The sequence below is a fragment of the Mytilus galloprovincialis genome, chromosome 4 (genome assembly GCF_965363235.1).
Source record: "Mytilus galloprovincialis chromosome 4, xbMytGall1.hap1.1, whole genome shotgun sequence".
In the NCBI taxonomy this organism is placed as follows: Eukaryota; Metazoa; Mollusca; class Bivalvia; order Mytilida; family Mytilidae; genus Mytilus; species Mytilus galloprovincialis.
The window spans coordinates 94,858,970-94,878,164 of record NC_134841.1 but is presented as its reverse complement, the minus strand read 5'-3'; the positions used below and the strand labels follow the sequence as shown (position 1 = coordinate 94,878,164).

Genomic DNA, 19,195 nt, shown 5'->3' with positions numbered 1-19,195 from the left:
AATACATATATATACAGTTGCTGCTTCATGAGCAGAAAACAGTCAACACCTGGCAGCTTCTACCTACATTCTTATTAATGAGACCGAGATATTATGTTGACAATAAGTAAATGAGATTACCATTAATATACATAGTGCTATTTTTCATATGTGCCATAAATTATAATAATGAGTGTTGGTTCAACCATGTACATTTATTATTTTACAGTTGATTGTATTCTTACTTGTACGAGATAACCGCTCATCCAACCATACAAAAAAATAGGTTTTATAATAGATATTTATTTTTTGTCAGTTCTTAACTTCTGATATTTACTATGGTTTATAATTATAGTTAATCAAATTACACTTTTAAAATGACATTCAATCAATTTTCAAAACACATTTGATGACCTTTCACAAAATTCAATTATTTTAAACTAACAGAGTTGCAAAACACTTAAACGAAAATACGTTTGCTTAATACACATTATCGCTATATGTCCGCCATTACTGGTCATCACACATGATCCCGTAAAGTTTTGACGTCATAATACAAAATATTTGACGCCAAAATGGAAAAGTGATTGTTGTATGGTGTCAAAAGTTCAAGCGGCACAGATTCCCGGGTCAGCTAGGATTAGTGCTAAGGTGTATATATCTCGTACAGTAATATAAGCTTTAAGAACATTGTTCGTCGTTTGAGTAATCAACAGCTGTGATGACCAGTTTCATTTAGTTGTTGTAGACTGAATACCTTTACTAACAGATATTTAACACGTTAAAAAATTAACTAACTAACAAAATCTACAAAGATATCGTCATTAGAACCTGTGTTATGTTTTGTATGTTGAAAGTTTATTTTAAATTGTTGTATGTGTAGATTGTAATATATTTTCATATTGTATTTTCATGTATGTTGTAAATTCCTCTGTTAACCAGTTGTTATATATTCATTGTTTAGTTTGATATCGTTTCATATTCTCATACGTTGAAAAATTATCTGGACTGATGTGAATAAAACTACTCAGAATAAGATTAAGACTTTACGAACGGACGGATTTGTCTACATGTCCGCTGATAAATTAATACTACGATTGGATATTTTAACTGGAGTGGTTTTATGCATATCAGCCCGGTTCTTTACTATAATTGCTGACAGTTATACCTGTGTTATTATGTAACAGCTGTTTCGTTGTTTTTACTACTACGTTTTCCCGCCAGATTCTCACGTCCACAACAGTGACTGATTATGTTGTCAGCTTCACGCTCAGTCATTTTACAAGCAAAATAAAACTTAAATACGAGCGTGTTGTTTTAAACTTTAAAAACTATCAATACTTCTATAAAAGACTTGAAAAATGTTAAAGGATCATCTTCATGAAAACAAAAACAGAATAAGTAATGTGTAATGAATAGTAATATTGCGTCGAATTGTTTTTAGGACATTATTCATATACTCATACCTCGGTTCCATTTCAGACCTCATTAGCCACGCCTTGGTCTGACTTTAGAGGTTCGGGATGATATTGGGACAAATACAGAGTATTTATAACCAGTGGCATTAATCTTTTATTTGTTTTAACAGTTTATAACCAGACTTCTTACTGCAGTTTTGATTCATTTTCCATTTTTATGTGTATTTGTTTTATCACTGATATTATTTTTAGATTACAGAAGTATCTTGGATGTTTGTTAATTTATATTGAAAGAATTTTTATTTATTTGGCTTAAAGTCAGTTCTGTAGATAATTAACTACCACATTGTACTAATTCCTTGCATGAAGAATAAAGGATAAACTATTAAATCTTTTTTGTTACATATATTATCATCCTGTCTACTTCGTTACCCTTTCGGAGTACCTGAGATCACCACAAGGTTTTGGTGAGGTTTATGTAGCTTAGTCTTTAGTTTTTTTGTTGTGTTTTGTGCACTGTGTTTTGTCTTTTTCTTTATTGCCATAGTATTGTCAGATTTGTTTCGACTAAGGAGTTTGAATCTTCTTTTGGTATATCAACTTACATAATCTTCGTGCGTACTTGCACAGGATGCCACTACCGACGCCCTCCACTGTTACCTGTCTTGTGCCCTTCTTTCTGCCTCTCCCTATGTCATTGCATGATTACTAGTTCACTCTCTATTGTGCTTTGTCATGTTATTTTTGGTCTCCAGAGACTCTCTTTCTCTCCCTCCGCAGGTGTACATCAAAGGGCTATCTTTGTTATGACATGTTTGTATTTTCGTAGAACATTGCCAATCCATTTCAATCGCTTTTCTTTAATTTCAACTCTGATATTTCTTTGTAAGGTTAGGTTGTATAGTACTTTATTATTTATGGTTTTTGGTCTGTTGTAAATTTTACCAAGTACGACTTAATAACCCTCCATGAATCAGAACCATATGGCAAAACGGATTTCACATTGCTATTATAGATTTTGTTTTTCTTGGACCTAGAAATTGATGTTGTTTTCCATATTGTTCTTAGTCTTCGAAAAGAAGTTCTGAAATTTTCCACTTCTTTTATGTTGTTTCTTTTAAAAGAGGGGCGAAAGATACCAGAGGGACAGTCAAACTCATAAATCGAAAATAAACTTACAACATCATGGCTAAAAAAAAAAAAAAGACAAATAGACAAAACATACATTTAGTTAATTATCAAAGGTACCATATAGCGGGTTATTTTCGCAGGGTGTAAATTTTCGCTTATTTTCGAGGATAGAACAAAATCGCCAAAAGAAATTCTGCTAATTCAAAAGTGTACATGCAAATAAACTCATCATAGATACCAGGACTAAATTTTGTATATACGCCAGATGCGCATTTCGTCTACAAAAGACTCATCAGTGACGCTCGAATCCAAAAAAGTTAAAAGGGCCAAATAAAGTACGAACTTGAAGAGCAAAGTATTAATAAAAGTTTAAAATTTGTCAAAATAATAACCGCCAAAATGTTTCGTATACCTTATTCAATGAAAATCGAAAAATTTAACACCCGCGAAAAATAAATAGATATACAGTAGAACAAAAAGTTATCAAAGGTATCGGGATTATAATTTAAGCCATGGTGTTGTCAGTTTAATTTAGATTTCTGAGTTTGACTGTCCCTTTGGTATCTTTCGTCACTTTTTTTTTAATACGCCAGACGCGCGTTTCGTCTACATAAGACTCATCAGTGACGCTTAGATCTAAATTGTTATATAACCAAATAAGTACAAAGTTGAAGAGCATTGAAGACCCAAAATTCCAAAAAGTTGTGCCAAATACGGCTAGGGTAATCTATTCCTGGGATAAGAAAATCCTTAGTTTTACGAAAATTTCAAAGTTTTGAAACAGAAAATTTATAAAAACGACCATATAATTGATATTCATGTCAACACCGAAGTGCTGACTACTGGGCTGGTAGTACCCTCGGGGACCAAACGTCCACCAGCAGTGGCATCGACCCAGTGGTGTAAAAAGTTATCAAAGGTATCAGGATTATAATTTAATATGCCAGACTTGATTGTGTTTCTGGGTTACAACTACATTACATAACTGTTTCTGATTTTTCCTGATGGAAACTAGTTCTGAAAAAACGTTAATACAAGTTTTGTTGTGTAACTTTAGATTCAACTGCTATATTTAATAGTCTTTCGTTATCTAGTTAGATGTATCGGGAGTTTGATTATCATTCTATCCAAATGTAGCAATCAGTAACGACTACACAAAGTTAAACAACAATTCCTTAATAAGACAATAAACCACAACCTAAAAAATTACACAATCTGATCCTGGGTGAAAAAAAGTCAAAAGCAACGTTCTTAACAGACTAACAAAATTTAAACCGTGATATAGAGGATAAGGATATTTGACTTGGAGAAAAAAGTAACCCACTGTTTTTTTCTTCAAAATTATTGATAAACATTTTCCCAGGTTAAAAGCCCGCAATCTGGATGCAGAACTGCATAAGAAATACAAATTTTTATTCCCACGGTCCAATTGCATTTTATACATATTTAAGTTATCAAAATAGGCATATACTAAACAAAATATACCCGAAAATGAATTAAAAAAAATGCAATCTCTTTTCTTTTCGTTTAATGCCTTCAAACTAGGAAAATATTACTTCTGCATATAAACGAATAAATTGTGACAGTTACCTGTAAATGTGACAGTTACCTGTAAATGTGACAGTTACCTGTATATAAGACAGGTGATTGATATTGTGAATAATATTGAACATGACAATGTGTAGTATATAGCCTCAGATGACCTTGATCTCTATAAGGTTATCGTTCTGCTTTTTCAAAAATATGATAGAGTAGAAAATATTGGAAAACAACGAATCTGAATAAAGTATGCGCTATAGTGGCGTACATTGAAATAAGTCTTGTTTTTATTGATAAAGTGGGCCTGTTTTGTGCAGAGTGTTCAATTCGAACTTTACTACCCTAGACTTTTTTTTTAGGCAGCACTGTTCTTCAACCCTTAGAATTATGTGACAGATTATTTTGACAGGTCTAAAAGAAGGTATCGATACTGCAACCCTTCTTTACTATGACCAAAAGCCGCTACAAAGGAGGAAGAAAAATGTAGAAGGAAAGATTATCATTAACGTTAATCACTTCTACCGATATTGGGTAAAATTTCGCAACACATGATTAAATGGACAAAAGCTGTCAAATTCATGTTCATAGATTTGACTCAAATTCTCATATTTTATTTCTAAAATACTAAATCGTGTAACTAAATTACCCCCCAAAAAAGATAGCGAGCACGTGCAATTGGATATTTGTAGTGTTATTTTATTTCATGTTATAGTTTAAATATATGTTGATCGTCGTTTTCACATGTAAACAGATTGCTTTTTGTTTCATTTCAATGTTGACATTCTATTTCTAACAACTTCACCCGTATATGTGATATACATTTAAAAACTCATTAGGTATCCAAGAGCTTGTAGCTGCAACTCAGACTTTATAAAAAGCCACCATTGTCAGATAAGAAAGTTGAGGAACCAGGGTAATAACAAAGCATGCCTCGTCCTTTTTCTAAAAAAAAGATTCATCAGAAAATACCAAGTCCTTGTTATAAATATTCCGTTGATCTTATTATAAATATTCAGTATCAACTTCACAAATAATAAACGATGGTCTTGCAGTATACATTCACGATACTGCCGTTGTCCACATCTTATTAACATATTTTTGTGATTTTACATTTATTAACGTGGTATAGTGGTCTTTTATTTGTCTTTAAGATTTATCAATGACTGTTTAGTCCATTTATGGTAGTGTCCTATTGGCGTGGTTCGGTACTTATACATCCCGCCTTAAAAAAACCACGACTTTTTGGAGAAATATATTATATTCATAGACATTTTGTTTTGTTTATGTATTGTTTCCCAGATACCATCTCTATCCCAAAGAGACAAAACTTGGGAATATTTTCAGTATAAAACGACGAAAATTGAATTTGGAAGTGAAGGTAGGGGTTGTACAGAATTTAAGTGTTAAAGTTTAAATTCTTATAAATATAAAATGAACACACCCGCTTGTTCCCTGGTCATGAAGTTTTCGAATGACTTTTTACAGAAATCACTTTGTCCTGCATAGATGTTTAAAAGATTAATGAGTTTGATTTGTCCTATCTTTGTTGAGCTGTAAAATAACATGACGTCGTTCATGATGATGTTTTTTGTATGAATAGCTTTCTTAGTAATGGAATGTCAGAATTGTCTGTCTAAAGTCATTCATAGAGATTGATCTGGCTTTCTCCCTGGTCACATATATTGATTTCAATTGATAGTTTTGCTCCTAACAAAACTCTGTAATTCAAGATCTTTTTAGAGTTATCAATCACTATTGTATACACATTTTTCGATGCAATGTAGTACATTTTGTTATGTGTGATAAAAAAAATCAAAATCAAGATATTAGTGTAAAGTAAAATCACAAAAATACTGAACTCCAAGGAAAATTCAAAAAGGAAAGTCCACAATCACTTTTTGGATGTTTTTCCAAAATATATCTTTTATTTTACGTGGACAAGGATTTTTTTATGCAGATTTAAAAAAAAAAAAAAAAATGATCATTCATCATAACTTTTTAGGAGAGTGGGGAAACCAGAGGGATAATTCACAATAACAAATATGTCGAAGAAAAACTGGTATCGCTTTAGAAAAACAAATATTTTGAAAAACACACTTCACAGAAAATTTAAGATAGAGCAACACAAACCAAAAAGAAAAAAAAAAAGAAAAGGAACTCGAATGTACGGATGGATACGCAATTACGATCCACATGAAACATTCATCGTATCTTTCCGGTGTTGCAACTAGTAAGGTATAATCGAGGAAAAGTGAGGTTTATAACAGTAGTACTAGTATACGGGTTTTCAAAAGTCATAAATCGACTGAGAAAAAAGAAATCCGAGTTACAAACTTAAAACGAGGAAAAACTGTTGAATATAAGACTAGAACTTTACCACTTAAAATCCCCGATTAAAAGACTTTAGAAGCAACCATCTGTCAAGGAAGTAATGATTAAAGACTGTAGCTCTGACATATTGTATCTTCTTTGGTATATAAATAGAAATTGAAAGTTTACTATTGGCAACTAAAATTTTGCCACAAAAGTTTGTTATTAACCTTTGTCCTTTTTGTCAAATGTTAGATTTAAGTAATGATATGAGTCAACCTAATGTAGCTTTGTATCCTTTAGACCAAGCTCGGTGGGATAGATTGTTTCAACATCGTCACCAAATTTTCAATGAATTCAAAAGTAAGAAATTATAGTCTTCTTGAAATTAAGGGTATTATTAGCGTCTTATGATTCTACCGATAAATCTCTTGTCTAAAGACAGTCAAAATTAAAAGTCGACAAGAAACTTAGTACAGATAATTTCTATAAGGATACCGAAAGTTAGTTGAAGCACATCATTTAAACGAAACAAATGTGTTATTAATTTAAAAAGAATAAAAAAGCTTGCTGATATCAGTCGCTGCGATTGTTTGTCTTGAATCAGATTTTATCTTAACAAAGAATAATTTAACACTTCCTCAAATAAGGTATTTGTATCAACATTTGTTTATCTTTTTTTACGAAACAAAATTGGACATATTCTATTAATAAAATTGAGAATTGAAATGGGGAATGTGTCAAAGAAACAACAACCCGACCATAGAGCAGACAACACCCGAAGGTCACCAATGGGTCTTCAATGCAGCCAGAAACTTCCACACCCGGAAGCGTCCTTCAGTTGACTTATTAAAAAATATGAAATATAATATAAAATTGAGAATGGAAATGGGGAATGTGTCAAAGAGACAACAACCCGACCAGACAAAACAGCAAATATGTATACTTGTTGAGTGATAATAAACGTCATACTAAACTCCGAATTATATACAAGAAACAAAAAAAAACCCCCATAAAATACTAACTAAGGCCAGAGGTTCCTGACTTGGGACAGGCACAAAAAAGGTTGGAGGGTTTACCATGTTTTTGAAATCTCAACCCCTCTTCGCTTAGCCAATGTAGAAAAAAGAAATCCACAACAATACGCACAGTAAAACTCAGTTTGAGAGAAATCCGAGTCCAATGCCAGAATAGGAAGCAAAACAAACAAACAAACAAAATGACAATAATACATAAAAAACAACAGACTACTAGCAGTTATTGACATGCCAGCTCCTGACCTCAATTAAACTGATTGAAAGATTATGTCTTCATCATATGAATATCAGACACAATCCCTCCTGTTAGTGGTTTAGTATTATATCATCATAAAATATATTAGAAGAACATAACCCGTGTCATGCAACAAATGAAACTATCTTAAAGCTTAGAATAAAGTTTAGGCTCCGTGTGGAAGGCCGTACCTTGACCTATAATGGTTTACTTTTATAAATTGTTACGTACTTGGATGGAGAGTTGTCCCATTGGCACTCATACAACATCTTCCTATATCTTTTTACTAGTGTAAAGGATATAAAGGTGTAATATTTTTACTTTTGCACAAAGTAAGAAACATTTGATTGTTTGATTTTTTAGTGTTATAATCTTAATCACACCATCCCTGGATTAGATGGTTTCTTAGTTCCACATCAAGAGATGCCTTTACCAAGTCAGGAATGTGGCAGTTTTTCTATTCGTTCGATGTGTTTGAGCTTTTATTTTTCCGTTTCATAAAGGAATTTTCGTTTTGAATTAACCTTGAATTTAGGTATTTTTGTTAATTTACTTTCTCACAGTAAGCCGGTGTTTAATGCTGATAAAATTGATGTTAATAGTTTCTATTTTCATTCTAGGATACATTAGAAGCATTATTGTATCTAACTGATCAGATTATGAAATTCTTGTCGATTATAGTTCCAACTAAGACAATTATTTTTGTAGAAAATGAATAAGTAACTACTTATAAAACACTCTTAGTAGTGCATATTCCAGATTATTGCGCTATTCTTTGTGATCTTTTGTGCAGTAAAATGTATACGATTAAAAGATAGATAATCGATAATTGTTTATAATATACATTTATGACCTGATAAAAAAAACTACAAGGTTTTGTAGTATATATGTGTAAATATACAATAAAAAGTTACACTCTCTTACCACATATACCTACATTACGCAATGAAGCAAAACATGTATAAAACATATCTGGGAAGATCTTGCACTCATAACCGAATGGAAAATGCTCAAATTGTATGCGACAACGGTAAGTCTTTAATATCATTACTCTTTTGAATAAATATGATGTACATAATATTGTTCTATTGTGAATGTGAATGATAGCGATACAGCGAAAGAGTCCATGATACTATCTATGTAAAGTGTAATAATTATTGCTTATGTAAGATTATAAGTTATATTGATCCCATTAAGGATAGCTTCGTTTTATTTACATACCATTTCAATTATAATGTTCTGAACTGTATTGTTGTCAAAAATTTGATCAATATTTGTTGACACCAATTGAACCTTTAAATACTTGAAGGATATACTTCTTCATTTGAACAAGAGAAAGGTAAGAATATTTAGTTGAGAGGGCTGGGCACCCACTCACATGTTAAACCACGCTCCCAAGTGAGGAGCTTGTAATTCATAATAGTAAGGTTTCAATTTAAGTCAGAGGTAAACTCAAAATCTATTGCATTTTAGCTGAAGGTTTAGTAGGTGTAATGTCGAAACAAAATCACAAAAACAACGGATAAGTCGATCAAATATGACCGTCTTTCTTTGATTAAGGTGAAAAAAATTATATATTTAAGAACAAATACTTGAAAAACATTGTCTTGCAAAGCTTACAAATATCAATATTCAAGGAATGGCGTTTTCAATTGGTTGTTCTTCATTCTGTTATTTGTTAGGCGCTCTCCAACATTGGACTTAAGATAAGAACTGATATATTACTAGGAAGTTGAATTCATACTCATGTGTGCAAGTACATTATCTATTGTCTCTTTTATTATCTATAGTCTAAACTAACTAAGGACAGGTTGTCGAAGGTTAGTAAGTATAGGTCACCGTACTGCATTTGACTATATTCAAAACCCAACCGTATAGAAAGATGTAAAAAGTCCGAAAAATGAAAAATGGAATCTATTCAATTAAAAAAAAACTAATAAACATAATAGCTAGCTAAACCGCGCACCTAATTGGTGTACAAAAACAAAACAATCCAAAGACAAATATAACACACAGAACAAACGACAATCAAACGAGAAAACTAATGGCCTGATTTGTGAAGAAAACAATAAACAAAAAAAAACAAATACATGACAGGTACGCACAGCATGTTGCAGGATAAAACATGTTTGCAGGTTGGCAAACTCCCTAGCATCGGACAGTTGTGTAACAGCACAGCATAAAACAAACTTTAAAAGTTAGATGAAAAGGGCTTTACTCATTAGGTCCAAGGACACATTATCATCCTTTGGTTTTCGTTGTCTACGAATATAGTCCCTAGTGTAAAAGTGTGTAACTTGCATGTTTTATTTGATACACTTTCCCAATTTATTTCTTGATATTAAATACATGAAATATTAAGTAAGGGGATGTTTTTACATATTAAAAAAATTTGGGTGCTGAATCTTTATGTTAAGTAGTGATTTGGTCCAGTTCAAAAAGGTCAAATGTTATCACGTCTGAAGCTGTTAAACTGAATTTTACACCCCTTAACACAGAATTGTCAATATTTTGAGTTAGAGCTTGTAGAAGTTTCTATAATTTTGATATTATTTGATTCATTGGTAGTATACTACACTGTAAACATCTTTTTGAGAAAGAGCAGGTGAGATTTTTTTTAATTTTAATTTATTGTCTAAAAGAAATGCACTACGAAATAACTGTGTTCTCGGGCCATTAGATCGATACAAACACCACAAAAAAAAAAAAAAAAAAAAAAAAAAAAAAAAAAAAAAAAAAAAAAAAATAGACACAAAGTACAAATTTGAGAGAACTCGCTGTCACTAAAATCTAGCCGAAAGCCAATACCAACTAGCCAATACCAACTACCAGTCAAATCTTATATATAAGAATAAATGTCATGTAGCATATGTGTATATGTGTTTGAATTAAATATTAAAAGAACTTGTCTTTACTAAACTAAACTTTACTAGACTCATAATGTCTGAAAATATCCCAATCATCAAGGTGATCACATTCTGTCGCACAGTTTAATAACTGACTTATTTCTGTATATTTATGAGACTGACTTCATACAGGAACTTCTTAGGAAGAAAGATAAGAAGCTAGCGATATCCTTCAACTTTACTTTCCGCTATATGATATATTACCGGATATGTTATAACATGAGCACCACGATGTGGTGTCTTGTGTTCTATTATTTGTCTGTTTTCATTTTTTATTTTTAGCCATGGCGTTTTCAGTTTATTTTCGATTTATTAGTTTGACTGTCCCCTTCTTTTTATGAATGAAGTAAATTAAAGTTAAAAACAGGAAGATATTCAATGATATTATTTTGCCCTAATTTTGAAACTTTTTGTATACAGCGATTTCATACATTTGATAATACACGAAAGTGTCTTTATAGAAAACACTGTTGATTACCAAAAAGTAAAACAAAAACACCAAACTCCAAGTATTTTTTTTTTCAAATCCCCAAAATAAAACTAAAAAAATCAAACCGAAAAATTAAAAAAGAACTGCCATATTTTTAACTTGGTACAGGCGTTTTCAAAACAAAAGATTGGTTTAAACCTGGTTTTATAATAGATAATTAAAAAGTAAAATCATAAATATACTGAACGCCGAGGAAAATTCAAAACGGAAAGTCAAATGGCAAAATCAAATGATAAAACACATCAAACAACTGTCATATTCCTGACTTGGTCAAATGTAGATATTGGTGGATTAAACAACTCATCTGTATCATAGTTAATGTTTAACAAAACTGTTTGAATTATAAGTTATCATGTCATAATTAGTGGCACTTCGGTTTAGTAATGAACGTTATAAAACTGTTATGAGGGTAACGCCAGCCCAGTAGTCAACACTTTAGCGTTGACGTGTTGACATGAATATCAATAATGTGGTCATTTATATAAATTTCCTGTTTACAAAACTTTGAAATTTTCGAAAAACTAAGGATTTTCTTATCCCAGGTATAGATTACCTTAGCCGTAAATGGCACAGCTTTTTGAAATTTTGGATCCTCAATGCTCTTCAACTTTGTACTTGTTTGGTTTTATAAATATTTTGATATGAGCGTCACTGATAAGCCTTATGTAGACGAATTTGTAACTTTGATAACTATTTATGTATCTACTTAACTTTTCTATATTGGTATATCCTTGAATTTCTAAATCTTAAACACTAATTACGAGAAAAGGTTTCAATTCTCACATGCATAGTTGACCACCCTAAATGCATTTCATTATATATCTTTTGGTAATATACATGTAGCTCCTAATGTTTTTATGTTCTTTTTTATGCCACTACATTTCAAGGTTGACGGTTGAGCGTTACGGATGAGCGGCTCCCGTTTAATATCTTATGCACATTTGCATTTGAATGATCATCGTTACCTTCCGTGACAAAGTATGATATTATCAACAATAGTTGGTAAAATATACGCCTTTGGCATCAATAATTTTATTTTTATCACTTATGAGCATCGTGATCAATTAACTAAGTATGAATTTTAAAATGCCAAAGCGATATCTTATATCAATTTTTATCAATTCATTATTTATAGAAAACCCGATTATGTCAATAATTTAGCGATGAAAACAATATTATAATTTTCTTCCTTTGCCATTATACAAAACAAAATCTAAAGGAGCTGATACCATTACGATATAAATACTGGTAAGTTGTCCTTTTATAACAATATTCCCTTATTCAAATAGAGTTTCATCAATTTATTTGCAAAGCTATAGAGAAGAAATTTTCACAAACCGTTGCTGAGGAGAACGACTTTACATTAGCTTGCTTCTAGTCAAAACGTGTAATATAGTTATCTACTAATATTTGGTGCATTTACATACCACTTGCAGACAGGTGGTTAAAATAATAATCGACAGCTTACAGTTGAAATGTACGAAACAATTTTGTTAATTCTACATTATTTTAAAGACTCCAATAGTCCTGATCACAAAGCGGCAGTAAACTCGTATTGACGTGCTGTAAAGGCTGTTACCACGTGCACACGTGTTTGTCATATCCATATAAAAGATGTGCTTTGCGTTTGCTTTGAAGTAAAATGCGCTCTTTGATGTAAAGTTATGTTTGTATGAACATTAATCTTTTATGTTGGAATTATGAGTTTTTAATATACAGTTATTCTCAGTGACTTACTGAATTGGCTGTGTAGTCACCTCTAATGATGAATGTCGATAGTTTTGTTCCTGCAAAAAAATATCCAAGTTCTTTTAAACGTATTGTCTGGGTCTGAAACTAATGGTCTGTTATTCCTCAAGGGTATCATCCACTCAGTACTCATTGCATCTTCACTGATAAAATTTTTAACAAGTATTTGAAAAATTATCGTTGATAAATTAATAATCAATAAAGTTATGGGACCTTCTACTGTATGAAACTAATAAAAATTTCTATGCAAATTTTTTTTTTTTTTTTGAAAAGGCGAAAACTCGGTATGAGTATTTTTAAGCTTTATTGGTCAAAACGATGCTATTATTTCTTACAATGCTCAGGTATGAGTTTCCCCCTTAATTTCATGCAGAGACCCATAGGATAATAAATGAAATAGAGGACCCGTGTCAAAATTATGAGAATAAAATCCTTTAAATCAATTTACACAGAATATCACCAACCGGCCAAAACTTGAGGAATTTTTAATTAAGTAGTTCATATACATTATAGAACTTAACGATATAGTTGTGGAAAATGAAAACAATTAGGATATGTGGTTTAATTACCGATGATACAACGATCCATAGTACAAAGACCAAGGATGTGATTAATTGCAGTTCATAAAACGGTCCGTAACGAAGAGCAAGTTCTATTCCGAACGCCGGAAGTACGCAATAGAAAGACCCTGTATGACAGAGGGAGAAAGAATCTATTTACTGAGAGTAAAACATGCCTTCTTTTTTGTGAGTAAAACATTGAAAACAACACGTTTAATATTTTCTTGCGTCCGAAATATGATAAAAACAAAATATTGCCGCCCAGGCGACAATTCACAAAAGCTTCTGATCTATGGTTATAATGTGTGGGAGATAAACATGCCAACATAAAATAGCACGTGACGCCGACCATGACATATCCAAACACATTTAATTTAATACAATTTTTTATTCTGCTTTTTGTTTGCCAATCTATTACCGGAAAAGTCCACAAATGACTTGATCACATTATTGTTAAAAAAACAATCAGTATGATCATAATAAAAAATGACAAATGTTTAACATGCATGTAGCTTGAGCATTTATTTTGAATTTGTAAAGTAACCAAGCCTAAAGCGCCTTCATCTTAATGATTGTATATGTCAAATCTGGTTTACCTTGCATCTGCAATGATATAACTACTGATGTTATCAAACTTATAGCATCAACTTTTCTAAGGGCAACGTCGAATATGATTAATCATTTTGAGGAAGTAAACTTACCTCACATGCAATAAGACTATTTTATAACGAGTAAAGAAATGGCTTGGATGTATGTAATTGTTATGCAAAGCGTGTGTCTAAAGGCCGATGTATTATCTGTAGGAAGGACATCAACAGATTCAATTGATTGAAAATTCTTTTATTGATAGAAACGTTGATTGCCTGCTAGAATAAACGCTACATTTTTCAAACGAACAAATATGATAAATATACAACTCTCAGCAGATGCCATTAAAGGGATACAAACATTTCGACTTGACAACAATTCTTATTCTGCTGATATATCGTTTTATTGTGTTGCTTCACAAGGTTTTTATACAGCCAAGATATTAATGTGCAACAATGTTGATTATTTTTCAAAAGACGATAATCATGGGCTGTATAAAATAATTGAATATCACAGAAATCATTAATACGAGTAGGTGATGCTGCTTTGAGAAGTGAAAACAGATAGGTTGAAACTGAGAATGAAATGAAATTTTCACAAAAAAATTGAAAAGACTTTTTAATGGAATGAAGTTGTTAACCCATAGACTATCAAATGTTTGGGTTAGAGTTTTCCTAGGGAAGATGAAAACAGACAATAATTATCTGATAAACATTGTCGTCTTCAATTTTCAAGTTGCTATATATTACCTTAAGAGTTCGTTTCAATTCGTGGAAACTAATTTTCAATCCACCATTTTCGACATAAAAAAATGCATGTACCAATTCAGGAATATGACAGTCGTTATCCATTCGTTTGATGTGTTTGAGCTTTTGATTTTGCCATTTGATTAGGGACTCTCCGTTTTGAATTCTCCTCGGAGTTCAGGATTTTTGTGATTTTAATTTTTGGTGTGAAAAGAAGTGCTGCGATTTTTGACATTTTTACCTATTTTGTCTGTTTGTTTTGTTCACACATAATTGTCAATATAACGGACATGTATGCAACTGTTATACAAGTAATAGTTTAAGCTAACTATAAAACTAGGTTTGTTCAACCATTCTCTACATAGAAAATGCCAGTACCAAATCAGGAATAAGACAATTGTTATCAATTCGTGTGATGTGTTTGAGCTTATAAAACTTTTCTCGGAGTTCGGTATTTTTGTTATTTTACTTTTTGCATACCATCTAATATTTCAACGAAATAAAAAAAATATGCGCATACTAAGTAAAAGTGTTCATCACTAACACGACAAAAAAATGACGAAGATATAAGTCTCAGTGCCACCATGTTCAGTTGTTTATTTATTGCAATCATTTTCAACATAGTATACCCATTGAAAAATCATGCAGCTGAAGATACGACCATTTTGGTGATAATGTCGCATACATATATAAAATATACAATTGATCCATACTTGTAATTCATTTGTACCAATCTACCATGTAAATCTTTGTTCAGTATAAAACTACATTGTATGTTGCTTCGTTGAAGCTTGTCAAAATAAGCTCAACCTCTACATGTATGTTATCCAACATTTAAGATAAAATCCTTGCCACATTGTTTTGTTTTGTGTTTTTTCTAATCTTTATGGAAATGCGTCGACTTGGAATACATAAGCGTCTCCATTTATACACACATCACAACCATGCAACTTCTGACGCATCCAAATTTCACCAAATTAAAACGCTATCAATAGTTTAAAAATCGGATGATTATTCTAATCTCTATATATAGTACTTATAACACGACTAAAAGATATTCGTAAAGCAATGAATTACACATATTTTAACAATACAGCCAATGACAAAATTCAAAAAAGACTTACGAATTGTTTTCAAATGAATCAAAACTTGATAATTGATAACATGTAATCGAAAGATAAATCAAGGTCATCATATAAATTCACAAGATAGCGTAAACTACATGAATTGTCATTGATATGGTCATATTTATTAAATAATTGTTTACAAAACTTTTGAATTTTTTAAATACTAAGGATTTTCTAACTCAGAAATAGATTACATTAGCCGTATTTGGCAAAACTTATAACTTTGGTCCTCAATGCTCTTCACCTTATTACTTTATTTGGCCTTTATAATTTTTTTTGGATTCGAGCGTCACTGATGAGTCTTTTGTAGATGAAAGTGGCGTCTGCCGTAAATACAATTTTTTATCCTGGTATCTGTGATGAGTTTATTTATTTAGCAGAGTTCAAATACAACAAGTGGATGGCCAGAATTAAAAAAAAAAAAAAAAAAAAAAATCGGAAAGTTGTGACAACCCCAATTTAGTATTTACAGTACCGTTGGAAAACATATGTTTCCAACACCTATTTGTGCAACATTTGAAAAAAGGTAACCCATTTATCTTATAACAATGAAACGAACGTTACATTCAAATAGCCAATACATAATTTGTACATATTGCATCTATGTGACAAGACATGGTCAGATATTTATTTAGGTTTTAATTTAAGATGAAATGAAATTTCAGAAAAAAGTAAGCTTTATACAGGGTTCAATCTTGTTACAATAAAAACTCGTGCATCATATATTTTTATTTCTCAACAAAGTAATTCTTTAAAATTCGTATACAAAGATTGTGTTTCGTTCAATCTGAGAAAACATAAATGATGTGTTTGCAGACGGATGACACAAACATTATAATTCAACAAAAGATTAAAAATGTAGTTCCCAATTTTTAATTCAACAGTTTTTTTAGTTTTGCATAGTAACCAAGCCAAAAGCACCTACATTATAATAATACAGGATTATATACGTCATATCTGTAGTAGTTTGCATTGCTGTTATAACCCATGATGTTATCAAACTTATAACATCCAGTTTTCTTACAGTGTCACGTCGAATTGATTTATATTCCTCGCATATAAATAGAATATTTCATATCAAAGTGATAAAGAAGTGGCTTGGATGTATGTATTTGTTATGCAAAGCGTGTGTCTCTAATCATGTATTATCTGTTTGGAGGATATCAACAGACTTATATGATTGAAAAAACTTTAATTGATAAACAACGTTATTTTCCTCACTAGAATCAATGCGTCATTTTTCACACAAACAAAGGTAAAACTTTAAACCCTGGGCATATGTCATAAGTTTAACAGGATACAATTAATTCATATAAACAAAATCTCTGATCCTTTGGGATTTTATTTGTCCAGTGTTGCAATGCATGGATTATTGATATAGAAAAGATGCTAACGTGCGAATATTTTAATAACGTTACAGAGGACGACTATTGTCGGCACAGCGCATCAGGTGATTACATTTATAAGAAATCAGTTATATGCATTCATAATAATGTCTCGCCAGAGGTAAACTGATATATTTAAACTTTGAATGAAATTGATATTTTCATATAGAGAACTAGGAAAAAGATATTTAATTTCACAAGGATGAAAACGTGAAACTCTTACTTTTACAAAGAAAAACTAATTTGAATAAATATGATTCAATATGTTTAAGCATCCAATTAATCACAATTTATATATGTTTTGAAAAAAAATATGTTAAATTTTTTAAAACAAATGTTTTGTTTTATTTTCTAGGATCCTGGTATAATTAGAAACAGTGTTTGAAGAACCCGATATGAACAACGTAACTTGCTCAAATACCACAATTGACAAACTAGTTACAGAAGACATAGTGTTGATTATATTTCTTTCTTGTTTTCCTTGTATAACTATTGCGGGAAATATTCTAGTTATTTTTACTGTACTAAAACGTCATAAATTTAGACAAAAGGCCAATGTCTTCGTCGTTTCATTGGCAGTTACAGACATAGCTGTTGCGATATTTGTGATGTCATTTTCCATTCTACAACAGTTCGGAAATATGCCATGGCTTACCTTAAAATATGTGTGCTGGTTATCGTTTAGTTTAGATGTCATGTTTACAAGTACATCTATATTGCACCTTATGTGTATGACTGTCGACAGATACATAGCTATTTGTTTACCATTTAGGTACCATTATTTAATGTGTAATCGTTCAGTGATAACTTTGCTCATCATATGCTGGATACTTCCTGTAATTATTTCATTCGGTTTGATCTTTGGAGAGGTGCATAATATTGGAATACAAGAAACAAAACAATGCTCAAACACATGTTCATTTGTAGTCAATATTTACTATGCAGTTATATGTGGGGTAGCAGTGTTTTATATACCATCGGCTTTCATGCTAGTTTGCAATCTGAAAATTTTACGCAAAGTTCGAGCGAATCGAATGAATTTGTGCAAACTAAGTAAGTGTATTTTACAACAAAACGAGATATTGATGAAAAGAGAAGTTAAAGTGGCTCGAACCATTGCAGTTATGTTAAGTTGCTTCTTTCTTTGTTGGCTGCCATTTTTTGTGTTGACCATAGTAGACACATTGATGAATTATAAAGCAGGAACAACTACCGTGTTAGTGATAACGTGGCTTGGATATATGAATTCAACTATAAATCCATACTTATATTATTTTTTAAACAAGCCACCATGTAAATATTCTTGCAATATAAAACTTTGTTGCTTGGGATCATTTTGTAAAAAGAAGCGAAATGTTTACGTATTGCAACATTTGAATATACAATCATTTAGACATGGTTTTTAATTTTTGAAACCTTCATTTTAAGAAAATTAACTGAAGTGCTAAGAAGGTAAGTGAATGAAACATGAACAAGAGTTGTGGTGAACATTTAAAATAATGCTTTAATAAAAACTATTCATATTATTATTCAGTCAGTTGTTTTTACATAGACAAATATGAAATTATATTATTTGTCTTAACAGTCTTCACGCTGAGTGGCAGCCCAGACAGCCCAGGCTAGTAAAATTGCTCTCGGGGCTGTAAAAATCATATCTACAGGCAAACAGAATCTAACTAAAAATTTTCAAAAATTGAGCTTTGGGTCTGTACTTTTTATAGTTCATCGTGAAGACTAATTTGTTATCATTTATTTTTATAATCTGAGTAAATATTTCAAAACGACTCTGAGTTGACGTGTTTAAAACTACCAACTAACAAGCAAATTCTTATAATTCCTTCTGTTTTCCCTATAGTCAAACAATCGCACAGGGAAATTTCTGTTAATTCAAGGGAAAAGGTAGGATAAACATTTTTAAATCTTGCAAGCATTCAGCAAAAGGACTCTTTTCGCTCTAATATGGAATATTGACTTAAAGAAACATAAAGTTTATAG

General features: G+C 31.3%; 1 protein-coding gene across 1 annotated transcript; it reads left to right on the top strand.

Moving 5' to 3' along the window:
* Positions 1–8,552: 8,552 nt before the first annotated feature.
* Positions 8,553–18,729, top strand: LOC143070850 (5-hydroxytryptamine receptor 4-like). The gene is made up of 2 exons (XM_076244970.1): positions 8,553–8,679; positions 17,556–18,729. Exon 2 carries the CDS (start codon positions 17,596–17,598, stop codon positions 18,604–18,606), a length of 1,011 nt encoding a protein of 336 aa, XP_076101085.1. The 5' UTR covers positions 8,553–8,679; positions 17,556–17,595; the 3' UTR covers positions 18,607–18,729.
* Positions 18,730–19,195: the final 466 nt, after the last annotated feature.

Coding starts and splice junctions, on each gene's coding strand:
- LOC143070850 (XM_076244970.1), top strand. CDS start 17,596: ATGAACAACGTAACTTGCTCAAATACCACAATTGACAAACTAGTTACA.